The 17090-nt window shown below is 54.2% G+C and overlaps 1 protein-coding gene across 1 annotated transcript in view; it reads right to left on the minus strand.

The window, feature by feature from the left end:
* The window catches only part of PRMT8 (protein arginine methyltransferase 8), a 68948-nt gene extending 55437 nt beyond the window's left edge, over nucleotides 1-13511 (minus strand). The window contains exon 1 of the mRNA XM_068971643.1: nucleotides 13437-13511. Coding sequence (XP_068827744.1) covers nucleotides 13437-13511 — 75 coding nt within the window. The remainder of the gene's footprint in view (nucleotides 1-13436) is intronic.
* Nucleotides 13512-17090: the final 3579 nt, after the last annotated feature.

Genomic DNA, 17090 nt, shown 5'->3' on the forward strand with positions numbered 1-17090 from the left:
CTAGGGCCCGGGGAAACAGAGCAAAACATACAGGAAGGCCAGGGCCGAGACTCCTTGGGGCTTAGGATGGAGCCCGACTGCCTGGACTAGGGCACACGTAGCACCTTCCAAAGGCGGGGGCAGGGCCAGAGCTCTGGGTTCTGATGCTGAAGCAGAGCCACAAGAAGCAAGGGGGGATGAGCACAGGCTTGGCCGAGCATCAGGGAAGCCTCCAGTAAAACCACCAGAGCTGCCCTTGTGGACAGAACCTGAGGGCCTGGCTGTATCGGCAGCCCAGTCCGCTGGTTTGACTTTCTTTCCCCCCTGGAATAGGGAGCATCTTATTGTTAACTTTATAAATAGAAGAGGGAATGACAGTGCCGCCTAAGACAACCGTGAATAAAGGAGGCTCAGGAGAAGCTGGGCGAGAAGTCACATCCCCCTGCAGAGCGCTGCCCCCTGAGCCAGAGCCTGGGGCTCCCGAGAGCCTGGGGCTGAGAGCCAGAGCCTCAGGGTGGTTCAGATCACTGGTCTGGGCACAACCACACCCCCCCTGCCCAGCTCCTGCTCACATCAGCCAACGATGAGCATCAGGCCCAGTGGGAAAAAAATATTCTGGCTGATGCAAACCAACATCTGATGCAAACTGTGGTGTTGGAGAAGACTCTTGAGAGTCCCTTGGACTGCAAGGAGATCCATCCAGTCCATCAGAGGAAATCAGTTCTGAATTTTCACTGGAAGGACTGAAGCTGAAACACCAATACTTTGACTACCTGATGCTAAAGCTGAAACTCCAATATTTTGGCCACCTGATGCGAAGAACTGACTCATTTGAAAAGCTCCTGGTGCTGGGAAAGATTGAAGGCAGGAGAAGGGGATTACAGAGGATGAGATGGCTCAATGGCATCACCAACTCAATGGACATGAGTTTGAGTAAACTCTGGGAGTTGGTGATGGATAGGGAAGTTCGTGGGGTTGCAAAGAGTCAGACATGACTGAGCAACTGAACTAAACCAAATTGAACTGATGCAAACCTCCAACTCTTGTGCTTCAAGTGAGGTTTTTCAGGGGAGACTTTACAGTTTCTCTGCTTCCTCCTCCCACCACAGAAGTGCACAGAATTCCCACAGCCCAGGCACAGCCCTGACCTCCCCCAGCCCTTTCTGAAACTTAAGGCTTGCCTGTTCAGAAGGGTATTAAACGTATGCCCTCCCAGGTGTCTCAATGGTAAAGAATCCACCTGCAATGCAGGTTAGGCATAAGATGCAGGTTCGATCCCTAGGTCAGGAAGATCCCCTGGAGGAGGGGCATGGCAACAAACTCCAGTACTCTTGCGTAGAGAATTCCACAGACAGAGGAGTCTGATGGGTTACAGTCCATGGGGTTGCAAAGAATCAGAAAAGACAAGCAACTGAGTATGCATACACTTGTTTATCTGAAAATCGCTTCCCCAGTTTGCACAACTGTCCTTGTCTCTCTGCAGTCCTGCCTTTGCTGCTTGGCGGTGAATATCTTTCTGGGGCAGCTTACCTGCAACCTTTCTTTGGGTTGGGGGATGATGACTATAGCCTTGGAGACTTCCTTTTTAGGGGATCCTGTGTGACTGACAGTCCCAACCAGTGTAAAAGGAAGGGCGCCATAATGATTTAACACCAGCATCCATAGAACTGGCTTCCCTGGTGACTTAGTCAGTAAAGAATCTGCCTGCAATGCAGGAGATCTGAGTTTGATCCCTGGGTCTGGAAGATCTCCTGGAGAAGAAAATGGCAACCCACTCCAGTATTCTTGCCTGGAGAATCCCATGGACAGAAAAGCCTGGAAGCCTGCAGTCCATGGTGTTGCAAGAGTCAGATGCAACTTATCAATTGAACCACTACCACCATCCATATAACACTGTCCATGCAGGAAAAGTATGTGTCACAGTGATCATTCATAGGACAAAAGGTTTCTAACCTCTAACAGGTATCAGCTCCTATGCTAGGTGCTGGGATCCAATGGTGAACAGCACAGACGGAGCCCCTGCCTTCACAAGGTTTATGGTGGACTTGTCAACGAGGAAGTCAGCCAATGAGTACAGAGTGCTACACACTGCGACTGGAGTAGGATCTGCGACATGGGTAGGATCACACGGTGGAGAGTGGGGAGAGCTAAGTCTGACTTAAGTGAGGGAGTGGAGTCAGGGAAGGCTTCCTGGAAGAGGTGGCATCTAAGGTGAGATCTGAAGGAAGAGTGATGAAGGAAGGTGATGAGGGGAGGGAGGCAGGTGAGCGTAGCTAGAGTGGAGGGGAAGGACATCAGAGAACAGCGCTCTGGGGTGTGAGCTTGCAGAGCCGTCTGAGTCCTGGCAAGGAGGTGGGACCTTCTGCAGTGATAATGGGAAAGCCACTGAAGGCGTTTGGGGAGGGGAGTGGCACAGTCAGGCCGCCACTTCAGAACGCGGGTTCGTGCTGCTGTGAGGACAGACCAAAGCCAGGGGCCGCTGGTGGGGGCAGGAGGGGTGGGGTGCGGAGCAGACGCAGAGTCAGGCAAGAGATGGGCAATGTGCCCAGGATGGCCAAAGGGGGACCCGAAAGAGGAGGACAAACTCAGGGCAGAGGACAAGCCAAGGAGAGGCAGAATCACCGGAGTCGCCAAGGAGACGGGACTGGGGCTTGTTCCTTGGGTGACCTCACACCCCAAGATGAGGACCAGGAAGAGAGGGCCGACGTAGGAGGAGGTGATGCTCCCGAGGGGCCCTGTGAATCTGAGGTCCCTGAGAGGCAGCGGAGGGGGTTGTGACCGGGGGGGGGGGGCAGCCAGACAGAACGGTCCAAGCTTGGGGCCCAGCTTGGGGTGCAGCTGAGAAGCACCAGCATATTGGAGAGAGGGCATGAGAGGGTCTGGAGATGGCGTGTAGAGCAAGATGGGAAGGCCACCCACCCCCGACCTGAGGAAAGCAGCATCCGGGCTCCGTAACAAAGGTTGTGCGTCGGCTGCGAAGCTGGGGCTCCGGACCTCCCTGACCCTGACATCCAGATCCATCTCCACAGTGTCTCCTCCCTGGAACCTTGTGCCCCACGTACAACACTCCCCACCACACTGAGTCACCATTCCCCGACTCCATCTCGGAGCTAGGCCAGCGGTGAAGTGGGTACCTCGTGTGTGCTACCTGCAGTGAACTACAGACTGCAAGTGGTAAGTTCATAAGCATGGGAACACGTGCTTCTACAGATGCCGTCCACACCCCCTCGCATAAACACGCCCGCCGCCCTGCTACCGGGATGAGGCGGTTCACACCCACTCTGCACTGGAATCTGAAAGGACACTTCATGCTTTGAACTGTAAACCGTCCCCTAAAAGCAAAACAAAAGCTGAGCAAGTAAACTCAGAGCTACAACAGGGGGGAGGAAGGAGAGAACATGTGTTGAGTTTCTTTTTCTCTGTCTTCTCTCGCGATTGTATTTAATCCTTGTTTGTGGACCGTGAAGTGGGTTTTAATCCCACAGGGATGAAGATGAGATGATCAAACTCAAGGCTGCCTCCAAAACCTTCCCCATCTGCATCCTGGGACCGTAGCTTTCATTCTGGAAAGCGGGAGCAGAGAGACTTTCCAAGAGAAGCAAGTTGGCTGGTGTACATGCTATGTGCAGGTTTATCTCCTTTATTCACTCAATAAATATTCATCAGTTCCCCACTCGGTACCTGAAGGCGAGAGTTGAACTAATGTGCATTAATAGAGAACATCCCTTAATTAGGAGCCAATTTACGCTGGCGATGGGCTGCAATCATTTTCTGGGGATCCTCCGATTGCACCTCCTCGGAGAGCGGCTGTCATAACTGCCTGTCAGGGAGCGATGAAGCCCTTGGATGTCACATGCCTGTGAGAACTGCAGCCTTTCATTTCCTGGCAGCCCCAGCCGTGAAGGGCCACCCCTTTCCCTCCCTCCAGCTAACAAAAGAGGATCCTTCACAACAGAGCTGCAGGTCAGGCCCTGATGGAGGCGTTTGCTAATCGCTGCTTCCTTTAGAGTGGTCTGCTGTCTACAGTACAACCCTCCGGTCAAGCCTCACCCCCGGTGAATACGCTCTCCTGGGTCCATGGCCAAGAGGGCAGTGTGTTTAACTTGGTATTTAACACCTGACACGCGGAGGGAGACTGGGCCACATCTCTGTCCTCCCTCCCCTTCCGCCAGGCCTCAGTTTCCCTCTCAGGAATGTGGGGAGGGGAGCTCGATCCAGCCACTGACCAGTAGGAGTCACTCTCATCCCAGGAGCAGGGCTTGAGGGGGGCCCAGAGGAGGCTGAGAGGTCTGCAGAGGGTGCTCATCGCTCCCCACTTCTCTCCACCTCTAGGGGCTCCATGAGATTTTGTTTTCATGCTCTGGGTCTTGCAGATACCAGAACCCTGGACCCCAGCGTTGAGTGTACATGTGGAAAGGGGTGGGTAGGGCAGCCCGCGGGGCTTGGAGGACCCCGTCCGTCCTGAGAATGTTTGAATCGGTGAGTCCATCACAGAAGCAGGGGACACCTTTTATTCATCTGTGTGCCACCCTGCTCCTTTGAGACATTTCCAGAGAAGCCCAGATGATAAATCAGAGCTTGTCTTCAGCATCTCTCTGTGCCAACGTGAGCTTTATGTGAAGTCACTTGTTTAATCCTCGTAACAGCTTCATGGGAAAAAAGTGCTACCACCACATTATAGATGATTAAACTGGGACAGGTGATTGTGTAACATGTGCACGCCTGAGGCCCAACCAGGCTGAGGTCTGCACCCGGGCATGAGCCCCAGGGCCTGTGCCCTGAACCTTCGCACAAAACTGCATTGGGCCCAGAAGCCAGTGACCCATGTGGCTTAATTGTTTGGAAGGTGCCCACAAAGTCTTCACCCCTCTAGTCCTCCAGAACAGCCCTTCATGGAAGCTGGCAGTGGGCTCACGATGCTACCACCACAATAAGCCTCTGGCTACAGGAGAAGAGGATGGCAGAGAATGAGATGGTTGGATGGCATCACCAACTCTATGGACATGAGTTTGAGAAGGCTCCAGAAATTGGTGATGGACAGGGAAGCCTGGCGTGCTGGAATCCATGGGGTTGCAAAGAGTCAGACATGACTGAGCGACTGAACTACTGCCAAGCCAGTCTCCTCGGAGGACCAGTGGATTGAACACATGGAGCCAGGTACAGGCTGACAGGCTCCACCCTTTTCCACCCATGGATGTCTATCAGTTCCTTCCAGCCCTCCGGCGGTGAGAGCTAGTGTGGAGCAAAAGTGAGGACAAGCTTCCTGCTGGGAAGGGGATAAAAGAGCGGAGAGAGGCCCCCATCAGTAGCAGAGCCCCCAGCTCCGGAGCACCTCCATTCTGCTACTTGGGGGCCTACAAGGTTTGTCAAGATACCCAACCACTGCGTTTCCATTTCTTCAATTATAACACAGGAATGAGAAGAGTTGCTTTGCAATTTGTGTAAACTAAACAAGGCAATACATGCGAAGCACTGAACAGCGTGTCCAGCACAAAATAAAGACGTGAACACAGCAGCTCTTGCTATAATTCTGCTGCTACTCAAGGAAAGGGGACTCAGCCAAGGTGCTGGGGAGGTGCTGGGGAGGTGGACAGTGGGTGGACAGGAGAAGAGAGACTACCTCCACTGATTTTGCAAGTATTTTGAGTCCTGCTCATGGTCATCTGCAAGTCACTCTCTTCTCAGGCCTATGACGTGTTGGCTGAGGTCATGGGTTGAGTCGTCCCCAAAAGATGTACGGAAGCCCTAGCCGCTGTCACGGCTTCCCAGGTGGCTCAGCGGTAAAGAGGCGTGCAGGAGACTCGGGTTTGATCCCTGGGTCAGGAAGATGGACAATCCGCAGGAGAAGGAAATGACAGCCCACTCCAGTGGGAAATCCCATGGACAGAGGAGCCTGGTGGGGCTATAGTCCACAGGGTCACAGAGAGTGGGACACGACTTAGCGACGAAACAGCAACCCCTGAGACCTGTGACTCTGACCTCGTTTGTAAACAAGATCTCACCAATGCACACGGGGCGCGGGGGGGCGGATGGAGATGGATGCAGAGAGGTAGTTGTGCACCTATGAACCAGAGCACAGCTGGCAACCACCAGAAGTGAAGAAGAAGTCAGCAAACACAATCCCCTAAGAATCTCCTGCAGGAAGCCCACCCTGCCGACACCTGGATTTCAGAACATCTGGCCTCTGGAGCCGGCAGACAACAAATTCCTGTTGCTGAAGCCACCAGTTTGTGGTGCTTCGTTGCAACAGCCCGAACAACGAAATAAAACTACAAAGATAAATTAAAACACAAAGTTCCTGTCCTGAAGTCTCTGCTATTTACTTCATCCCAAGAAAGAAGCTGGATGAACGTTCAGATTTGACGATGATCAGACAATGGCCTTGGGTCCAACATTCAAAAACGTATACTTTGTTACTCGAGAGTTTTTCCTGGCCCACTGATGAGGATTTGGGGCTTAGGGGCATCGTGGAACAAGGACTGTCCTGGCCATAGGTCCCTGCCACCCTGGGGCACAGCAGTGATGAAAGCAGGAGAGGAAAGCCAGGGCTGGTGTCTTTCCTTTGGCTTCTTCCCAATCCACCATTTGTGGTTTCTCCAGTTAATTTCTGCTTTCTTTCTCTTCGTATTCATTTTGAGTATCTACTCTGGCCCTCCTGCTGCCGTCACAGCCCCATAGAGTGGAGAAGCCACAGGTCTCAGTGGCTAGAAAACCAGAGCTTGGGTTCCATCACTCACTCTCTGTGGCATCTTGGGCAAGCCACACTAACTTTCTGTGCTTTGGTTTCTTCATCTGTCCCATGAGAATAGGATGTAACTCGTTGTGTTGTGTATGCTGTACAGGACGGAGCCTATGTATGCAATATAAGACGGCATCTCTTACACGAGACGATAGATGCCAAAGCGTTTAAAGTGTCGTATGAAAGGAAAAGATATCTTGTTATGCACAATTCCTAGATCTTATATAGGGTAACAACTAGTTTTTAGTATTCTGTATCAGCATACACCAGAAAATTAGTGCCAAATATCAAAAGCAATCAATTAGAGTCTAAAGAAGGTAGAAATGGCATTGACTTAGGAGGAAACATGGTATTAACACCAACAATGAGGAACTCTGGTGTTGGAAAAATTTTCCTGCCTCTTAAATAACTTAAAGTTCCCATCCGGCTCTAAGAGTCTACAACTTTAGGAAAATGTATACATTGAGCTATTGGCTTGCATAAAATTACATTTTAAAAAGAGATCCTTACAGACTTCTCTGGCAGTCCAGTGGTTAAGAATCCACCTGCCAACACAGCGGACATGGGTTCAATCCCTGGTCCGAGAAAATTCCATATGCTGCGGGGCCACTAAGCCCCTGCTCCACAACTACTGAGCCCGCTCTCCAGAGCCCAGGAGCCACAGCTACTGAAGCCTGCACGCTCTGGAGCCCAAGCCCACATTTGCCACTGCAATGAGAAGCCCACACACTGCAAAGAGTAGCCCTCTCCCCCTGCAACCAGAGAAAGCCCTCATGGAGCAACAAAGACCCAGTGCAATCAAGAATAAAAATGAGTTTTTAAAAAAAATAGTTACTTATGGGTCATCCGTTACAGAGCTGGGGAAAGTTGGGGTGCTTGAGCGACTTCTAATAACAAAATAGAAAAGCCTTTTGGTGTGTGAAACATCCAACCGTCTGGGTACCCCTGGAGGGGTATATCTTCTCAACCCCACCTCTCCTGGCTAGTCCAGAATTTCAGAGGAAGGGGTTGGCATCACTCAGAACAGAGTTTAGTAGAGAGGGTGACACTCCTCGTGCAGTCCCAAATGCAAAAGCAACCAGGCAGTCTTTAATCTCTTTTTAGAACAGAACAAACCAAAGTGACTCCCATGGCAATGAAGAGGTGGAGCTCAGACCTACGAACTTTCTGACTGAAAATGCACGAGGAATTTGGTGAAGCTGCCTTCTCTGAAGCTCTGTAACTAACAACCAGGGGACCAACTGCATCGTGGGTGCAGGAAGTGGGCTCGGGATGTTCCTTGCTGCCCGAGCTTCCTCTCCTCTGGCCAAGCCCCGGGCACAACTGACAGCAATGCCTGCCCATCACACACCACCACCATCCGCTTTCAGTTACCTTGGCAGCTCACATGTCGCCACGCTGCCCGTTCTTCCCCTGCTGGCACAGGAGAAGCCAAGGTGTAAATGCTGTTTTTACAGATTTTTCGCATGTTCCACGCTGGAATGTGATAATCACTTCACATCGCAGTTAGCACAGAGGAAATGAAAACCACTCCGAATCAGAGACAGGAGTGCGGTTTCACCCTCTCTGACAGCCAAAAGCCAATGGAGGACTCTCCCAAGAGCCAAATTTTCCAGGAGGAAAACAAAACAAAACAAAACAAACGTGGGTATCTTCTTAATTCTCCTGAACTCAGTTCAGGACGGAAATCCGTGTTTGCTGAGGGAGAAGAAATTCGTGCAGACCATGGTTTTGGGGACCATTTCAGCTGGAGAAACAAGGGCAGGGTGAGTCCATCCTGTTGGCACTTTCCCGGCGAGGCTCCTAAAAGCTGATGGCTTGATAGTGATTGCGAAGGCCTCTGGAGCTCACAAGGCTCTAAACCCTTTGCACGAATTAATTCATTTAATCATCGCAACAGCTTTACGAGGCCCAGAGAGGTTAGGGGTGCCTTGTTCATCATAACAACACATCTACTGAGTTCAGAGTAAAAGCCAGGAGGTCTGGCTCCAGAGCCCCACGCTTGTTAGAAAGAGACACAATGTGGACCCCAGAGAAGTGGGCCTGGGTCTTGCCAACTCTTGTCCCCTTCCTCCTCCTCATCCTCTCTCACTTTTGTGCTATAGGACCACACACCTAAGTGAGAAACCCTGAGAAGAGCGATCCATCAGCCAAAACCACCAACAGGCACCAAGTCAGAATTCAGCCCCAGTCTCCCTGTAACTCACAGCAGCAGTGCCCGTTGGCGCCCCAACCCCAATATCCTATTGCAGTTTTCCCAACCCATAAATATTCTCTCTCTCCTTGGGCCAGTAAGTCAAGATGACATTCAAAAGCCAGTCTCCAAAACGACTCCTTTGCTAAAACTGTGTTCACACCCATGGAGGCTTCCCTTTGAGGTGCTGAAACCCCAGTCAGGGAAGTCAGCATCATAAATAAAGCATCAGGCTCTCACTGAGCGCCCGTAAAGCAAGCAGCAGCTCCAAAGCCCCCCATCACCCACAGCTCCTAATTGGGCATTGTGATTAATCCGTTTATTTGCTATTCAGACGAACACCCCATAGGAAGAATGTCATTACCAACTATTAAGTAGGAAAACGGGTAACCAAAATGTACCCGGGCTTGGAGCTTTGCAGCACCGAATTCCCAGAATCTCCTCTCATTTTGTGTTTTCCAGGTCCACAAGAACCTAAGCACAAAAGTGAGAGATAGGAGGCCCAGTTTACAGGAAGTGATTAAGACCCAGAAGGCTCGCGAATTTGTTCATAATCCTATGAATCAGGCAATATTTGTCAACGATTTTAATTTACTCTGCATCAGGCCCGGTGTCAGAACAGGGTAGACCTGCTCCCCCCTACCTCGAAAGTTCTTTATCCAACCGGAGAAACAGATATATAAAAATGCAATTATCTTGTAACAGGGAAAGTGAGAGATAGGTGTCAGGAGCACAGAAGGAGAGGAACACTCCATCTCCATAGCGATGGAGGATACATGGAAGAGCTATTTAAATGGAAGGCTGCTCAGAGGAAGTGACCTTTGTATTGAGTCCTGCAGGTTGAGGAAGATTCCCCTCCCCGCCCCCCAGAGAGAAAGAAGGGGAAAGAGCAGCCCAGGTAGAGGAATCAGGATGTGCAAAGGCATTCAGGCATGAAGTCAGTGTTTGCAGAGAACTGCATGGGGCAGATATGGAAGGGTTAAGGACATCAAGTTTTATCCTGTGTCCTAAAGGGAACAGGGCGATGTGGTAAGTTTTGACAGCGACGTCTGCTCTTGAGCAGGTCTGTGCTTCTGAAAGCCCAGTGAGCAGTGATGACGAAGCTAGGCTAGAGAAGAGGACAACGGGAAAGCGCCTGCTCCCTGAGTGAGGATGGCAGCCTCACAAGCATGGTGGGCTGAAAAAGAGACTCTGATGGACCCACTAGGAGGTTCTGAAGGCACGTGTGGAGCAAAGGAGAGGGAGAAGAGGGTGCCAGGAGGGGAGGCGTGGGGGTTGATGCCCTGAGCTGAGGAGGAGAAGCGCACCTGGGGGAGGGAGCTGGAGAAAGTGGCAACAACATTGGCGATCCCCCCCCCTCTCCGCCCCGCAAGCTGCACCCAGGATGCCCTCAGCCCCAGCTCCAAACCTGTCCGGTCAAGGGAGGCTTTGCTCACAGATAGTTTTATTCCCTGCTGTCCTTCCTGCATAGCGATTAGAGTATCTCTCCCTACCTTTACTTTGTGAGTGATCACTTGCTCCCTGTTCTCCTTGCCTGTCCCAACACAGCATCTCTTCCTTCCCAAACATCCTCTCTCCCTATTCTCTTGCCTGCTCCCATCCACACATGGCATCATTTTAGAAGTAGCCATGTAGGGACTTCCCTGATGGTCCAGTGGTTAAGACTCTGCCCTTCCACTGCGGGAGTGGGGGGGCCGTGGGGCGGGTGCAGGTTCAGTCCCTGGTTGGGGAACTAAGATCCATATGCTGCATGGTGCAGGAGAAGAAAGAATCAAGGAAGCAGTATAGGGCAAAGGGCAACGAGTCAGAAGTGGGGGCAGTCTGTGCTCCGAGGCTGTCCTAGCCGGTCAGGTAACATTTAGAACTTGCTGGACCTCTCTGCCTCAACACCCTTATCTGTAAAATGGGGCTATGCAATGAATTCTAACCTGCTCTTATCTCACAGGATTATGGTGAGGATAAAGTGAGATAAAGTGCTTGCAAACCACACCAACAAAAGTCGGGAAAAGGTGCTACCGAATGCTCTGGATCAGCCGGCACTCCTGTCCACCAAACTGTGAACTCCTTGAGGGAGCAGCCTAGTGTCTTTATCTTTGGATCTCGAGAACCTAATTATTCCTGGCACAGAATCAGTATTTGATAAAGATATGCTGAATTGAGAACAAGGAGAGCTACCACCATAGATACACACACATACACCCTGAGGCATCCTTGCTTCTCTCTCACCATAAATGCAGACAAACCCACAAGCACCCCACTTTTGGAAGTACTGCTCTAGTCCTGGCTCATTCCAAAAACAGGCAGTTACTGGAAGAAAACCAAGCGATTGTCACGCTGCCTGGATGCCTCCACCGGGGCACGTTGGCCCAAGTCTGATTTCCTCCCTTTCTCGGGGAAGCTGCGAGGAACTGAACCCCAGACTCACTCCCCGCCCCGGGAGCCCCAGCTGGATCCGCCCCTCCCCCTGCGTGCCAGGCGTGCGACGTGGGTTGTTTTTTTTCCCCCTCGCAGGAGCTCGGCCGCCTCTACTGCTGTTTTCATTGATGCCTTGAGCAGAGCTGGCATGTGCAACCGCCGAGAAGGGGGAGCGTTGGAGCTGCGGGGGAAGCAAGTAAAAATAGCCTGGCGCGCGCACACGCGGCGCTCTGCCTGCTCCGGACGCCTTGAACCTTGGCGGAGGTGTGGAGCTCACCACAACGAGCTCACCACAACAAGCTCACTGCGGACGCTGGCCAGGGGTCTGCGCCCGCACCCCGCGGGCAACAAGAAGAGTGCAGTGTGGGGGCCAGAGACCCGTGAAAACTTTTTTTTTTTTTGGCAGTGGGCCGGGGGAAGCTGTTCTTTGCTGTCCGCGCTCCAGCCACATGGCTGCAGGGACTGCTACGTGCCGCTGGGCCAACGGATTACAGAAGTGTGGCCTTGACTCGGAGCTATTTTTAGAAACCACTTCTCCGGGTGGGCGATCGCAGCGAGGAGGGCGAGGGGTTCCGTACAGACGTGCTCTCTGCCTCGCGCTACACAGCTTCCTAAATGCCCTCTCGCCGGTGGGGGACCGGGAGGGTCCCCGCACGCGCTGGCTTTGCCCTAACTCAAGGAGACACAGTAGCTGCTGGACGCCCCGCTGCTCTCCCCCAGAGCATTTTTTGTTTCGAAATCGACAGGGTGTGTGCTGCTTCTAGTTGCTGGGAGAACGGGGATTTTAAAAAGCTTTGCTGCCTCCGCGGTGGGGCAGAGGGTTAGCTGCAGTTCAGACCCGGAGGGAAGACGGTTGGGAAGGGTCTCTGGCTCTTTGGGCATCCCACGGACGGAGGGACAATCCGCGCGCGCCACACCTCCGTCCCCGCCCCACGCTGCATATGGGCAACCATCTGTGAAAGGCACGGCAGCCCCACCAGACACCAGGCTATTAATAGAGTCCGGGAGTTTGTTCTCTGTCTTTTTCCTGCCACCGAGTAAGGGATGATCTTCACACACACACACACACACACACACACACACCACTCCGCCCCCGCCCCGGCGCACCGTTCCTCCAGGAAGGTAAGGGGGCTGCCCACGCGGATCCCCTGCGTGACTACAGGTGCCCGGAGCCTACGGGCTGAGCCGGGGTCATGTCAGCAGAGTCAGAGCGAGGACAGGAAACCCAGCCTCTGGTCGGTCTCGGGACGCTGGGCTCTTGGCGGCTCCGAGCCAACTCGAGAGTCGAGAAAGGGCAGCTGCCGGGCTGCCGGAGGCGGGGGGCCGGAGCGCAATTTGCGGAGCTCGCACTACCTCCTCCTCCAAGCTGCTGCGGCGCGGCGCGCAGCCCCCACAGCGCGCGCGGGCTCGGTTGCGGCAGGCGCGGGCGCTGTCCCCGGTCCTGAAGGTGGCCGCGGCCCGAGCTCCCTCCCCGGGTTAGCACCCTCGAGGCGGCTCGTAGGTCCCGGGTTGCGGACCTCTCCCCTGCCCCGGTCTGGGCGCCAGGGTCTGTCGGCGGTGCCCCTGCCCCACCCCGGCGCGGCTAGGCACCCCCGAGGCCCGAAGCTCTCCGCGGTGCGGCGGGGACCGAGAGCGCGAGCTTGAAGGGTGACGGCCCGGAGGAACGGTCCAGGCCCTGCAGGGAAACGACCTGGCCCCTGGGTCGCCCATCCAGGCTCGGCACAGTCCGCCACTCTGGAGCCCTAAAGGAGCCCAGAGGAGAGGGCAGGGGAGCGCGGCCGCCCAGGGCTTGGGACTCGGGGTTGGGGTGGGGCGGGGGGGCGTAGCGGGCGCGAGCGACCAGCGGGTGGAAGGAGAGGAAGCTGGGGTAAGAGCGACTCTTTTGCATTTTTCAAGAGGGAGGGGTCCTGAGACAGGCACCGTCTTTCCCCCACCCAGCACACACACACACCACGCACACACAGAGACGCGCAAGCGGCCGGCTGGAGCAAACGGGATGGAGCTGAGAAAGTTTGGCACCGGGAGCGGCGCGGCGCGCGCTGAGGTCCGAGCGGCCGCGGGGTAGCCCGGCGGCCGCCGGGTGGCCGGGCCGGCCTCTGGCCTCCTTACCTCGGTGCTCTCGGACGCGTTCTCCGCCATCTTCCTCCTTAGGAGCAAGCAGCGGGAGGAATGTTTCATGCCCATAAGAGCCAGCGAGGGTTTGGTGGCACCGTGATGGGAGAAAGAGAGAGCGGGTGTCGCTTTAAAAGAGAGAGAGAAAGAGAGAGAATGGGAGGGAAAAAAAAAAAAAAAGCCCAACCCAGCCCCTCTGCCGGAGCGTCGGCCGGTACCATCAACGGCGGTAGGGTCTTCCCTGCCGAGTCCACTTTGTTTTATTCTCCTCGGAGTCCAGTCCTTCGCACAGATCCGAGCGGCTCAGGCGCCCGCGACCCTCTCCCCGCCCCTCTCCGGCCGCGCTGCGGGCCCGGCAGGCGGGAGGCAGTCCCCGAAGGCTCCGCGGCGGCGGCGGCGCCGCCTCGCCGGCTGCTCTGCTCGCAAAGTCCGGCCGGCCGAGGCAGCCGGCAACTCCTCTCAACTTCTGCCGATCGGCGGGCGAAGCCACACGCTCCCTGAGCTTCCCTCCGGGGGCTGAGCCGGTGAGTGGGGGCGGGGAGGAGGCTGGGCCGGGCGGGCGGTGGCTGGGCGCAGACCGAGGGCTCCCGCGCTCCGGGGCCGCCCCCTCGGCCGGGCTCCGGGGGTCTCTGGGCCGCCTCCGCTGCCCGTAGCCGTAGACAACTTGCTGCGGGGTGGGGTGGAGGGGAGCGAGGGCTGCGCGGACGCGGCTGGGCCGCGCTCGAGGCTCGGAGAAGGCAGGCGCGCCAGAGCTGGGCGCTGGCAGGTCCTCAGCCCCGGTGTTGCGTCCTCCCCGCCCCCGAGGACCGGCGCTGGGCAAGGCTGGGCCACGGTCACCTCCCCCCCACCCCACCCCATCCCACCCCCTCTCCTGCTCCGCTGCCAATTCCTGGATGCTTCCTTGGCGTTTGGGGTTTGGGGAGCAAAAGGGTGGCCGTCTGGATGAGGGAGGGTCCTTAACTCCTTCAACTCTAGGGCCAAGTGTGGCATCACCATCCTTTTTTTCTCCCCCTCTGCCTCTCCTAGGGCTTGGGGCTCCCAGCATCGCTGGGAAGGTGGGGCGAAGGTTCAGCCAGAAGTGGCTTGGAAAAGAGGGTGGGAGGAAGTCAAGTGGGTGACCTGCAGGCGACCTCCCCTTCCCCCAACCCCAGTCTTCCCTGGCAGTCCCCTGCCCACACATCTCTCTTCTCCCTCCTCACCCCTCCCCCAGCATCACCAGATTTTGAAGTCCCTTTTATGGGAGAGAAGGAGGATGTCACGTACCCATTAGGATTCTCTTGGTCCTTTTTTAAGGGAGTTTGGGCGGTAGTAGGGGGTGTGAATTTTTATACAATGCATTCCTGTCTTCACTTTGAGAGCTTCTTTTTCTCTTAGTGGCCATCTGTCAGGCTGGTGGGAAACAAAGCCGGGCTGGGGGAGGGGCGTGGGGGCATTCTGTGTCTCCCATTACAACAGGACAACTTGGGTCTGACTCCTTCAAAGACAGCTGCACTTTTAAAGCTTTCACTTCACGAGTCAAAGGCAGGGACCCAAAAGGGGCTCCTTGGTCCTCCTGGTGCTCTGCACTTCACCCCCATGCTGACCCAGGGAGAGCAGTCCTGCATGCATGCCCTGGTTGTTTTTTAACATCACCTTTGACAGCCGGGAGACATGAGCCTGATTGTCCTTAACTAACCCCAGCAGCCATTGAAGAAATGGGCCAGAAACCGAAGAGGTTTCCATCACCTGGTCCTGCAGGGAAAGAGGATGCCTGGCAGTAACTGCAGGAGGGAGGGGATGGAGAGAGAGCAAGACGTTTGAGATCCCAGTGATTGTGTGTGTGTGTGTTTAGTTGAGGAAGGAGTAAATTTAAACGAATGACCTTAACCTCCTTAACCCTGTCCTTTCTCAGCCCACAGACCTGGGTGAGTGACCAGAATCTTTGGTATTCTCCTCCCTTTTCACATCCTGCCAATGTGCTGAAGGTTGTGGGTGGGGGGTGGGGTAAAAGCTGAATTTAAAGAATGACCTTTACCCTCTGGAACCCTGTTTTCTCTAAGCATCTTTCTCAGAGACAAAAGATCTCAAGACATATGATCCGCTGGGAGAGGCTCAGCACTTGTAAGATCAACGGAAGCCAGGAAGGATCTTCCCACTTCTTCAGTCCTATCCTGTCATTTTTTTCGGGCAAGGACCCTGTGATCCTTCAGTTGGCTGACGGAGCATCTGAGATGAGCTCCCCAGCCCTTGGCTTCCAGTCCAGCATTCTCCCCTCCCCCCACCCCATGCCACCCCACTGCTGCAGCCTGTGCAGGGCATCCTTTCTGTGACTAACCGGGGCGGGCGGGGAGGGAGGCTCAGACAAGCTCCCACCAAAATAGGCTGCTGCCTGTGCGTGATTATGTTGCTATGAGAACCTCAGTGGGTGTGTTTCCTCCGTTCTCTGTTGAAATCTCTCGCTTGGCTTCTCCCCAGGCACGGCTCCCCTCAGAATGGGGAGCAGAGAGGCTGAGATGGGAGAGCTGTATTCTCATGGCAAAGAGTGTCCTAGTCCAACACATCCAACCCTGAGCCAGCCTGGGGTGGTACCTCAGTTGCCAAGGCCCCAGGGTGGCTCCAGAGTGGTTGGGGACCACACTGGGCTGTCTGAAAGTGGATGCTCCTGTCCTCTGCGGAGCCACTTTGGAGCAGAGAGCAGTGGCCCCTTCTACGTTCCCACTTCATTAATCACGGCTTTAGAAGACTAAATTTGGACACAGCAAAAGATGACCTGAAGACTCATCTCCTGGAGTTGTGGAAAGTCATAATGTATTTAAAGTGCCCAGCACACAGTAGGCATTTTGTGGTACCATTTTGCTCACCATCCCCACCGTTCACAAGGATTTCGGTCTTTCTCCGTATCTTTTGCACAAGTATGTCAGCATACTCGTTTGCAGGATTAATGTAGTCATTCCATCAAGAACTTATTGGGCAGCACTTTTATACCTAGCTCATGAGCGGGCACTGGGCTTTAGCAATAGGCAAAGACACTGGAATGACCACGGAGGAGGTCTAATCACCTTGAATGCGTGTACATGTGTTCAGTGGCTAAGCTGTATCTGACTCTTTGCAACTCCAACGACTGTAGCCCTAAAGGATCCTCTGTCCTTGGGGTTTCCCAGGCAAGAATGCTGAATGGGTTGCCATTTCCTCTTCCAGAGGATCTTCTCAGCCCAGGGATCAAACCCGCATCTCCTGCGGATTCTTTACCACTGAGCCAACTGAGAAGCCCTTGATCACCTTGGATGTTTGGAAATATACAGAACTTTTGTAGAAGAGCTTTCTTTGGAAAGGACCCTGGTGGGAGGCAAGAGGGCCTATGACCAGGGGTCCAGGGGAGCTCTCCAGGGTGTGAGTTAAATGTGTGGTCTGTACACTAAGTCCTACCTGGTAAAGAAATCCTGAAGACTAATTTTGCTGTTGTCGTTTTTCTTACACCAGGTCTTCAGTGCAACAAAATGGATTGAATAGTACAAGTAAAATGCTTAGAACATGCCTGGCTCATGGTAGTACATGGACACTGCACTCGCATTTTCAAGGCCCTGAGCTGGGGTGCTCTGAGTTTGACTCAATCAAGCCCTTCTCACGTGCTGGAGACTCTCCCAGACGTGATGTGTCCTCATGAAGCTCTTT

The sequence above is a fragment of the Capricornis sumatraensis genome, chromosome 4, assembly GCF_032405125.1.
Source record: "Capricornis sumatraensis isolate serow.1 chromosome 4, serow.2, whole genome shotgun sequence".
NCBI lineage: Eukaryota > Metazoa > Chordata > Mammalia > Artiodactyla > Bovidae > Capricornis > Capricornis sumatraensis.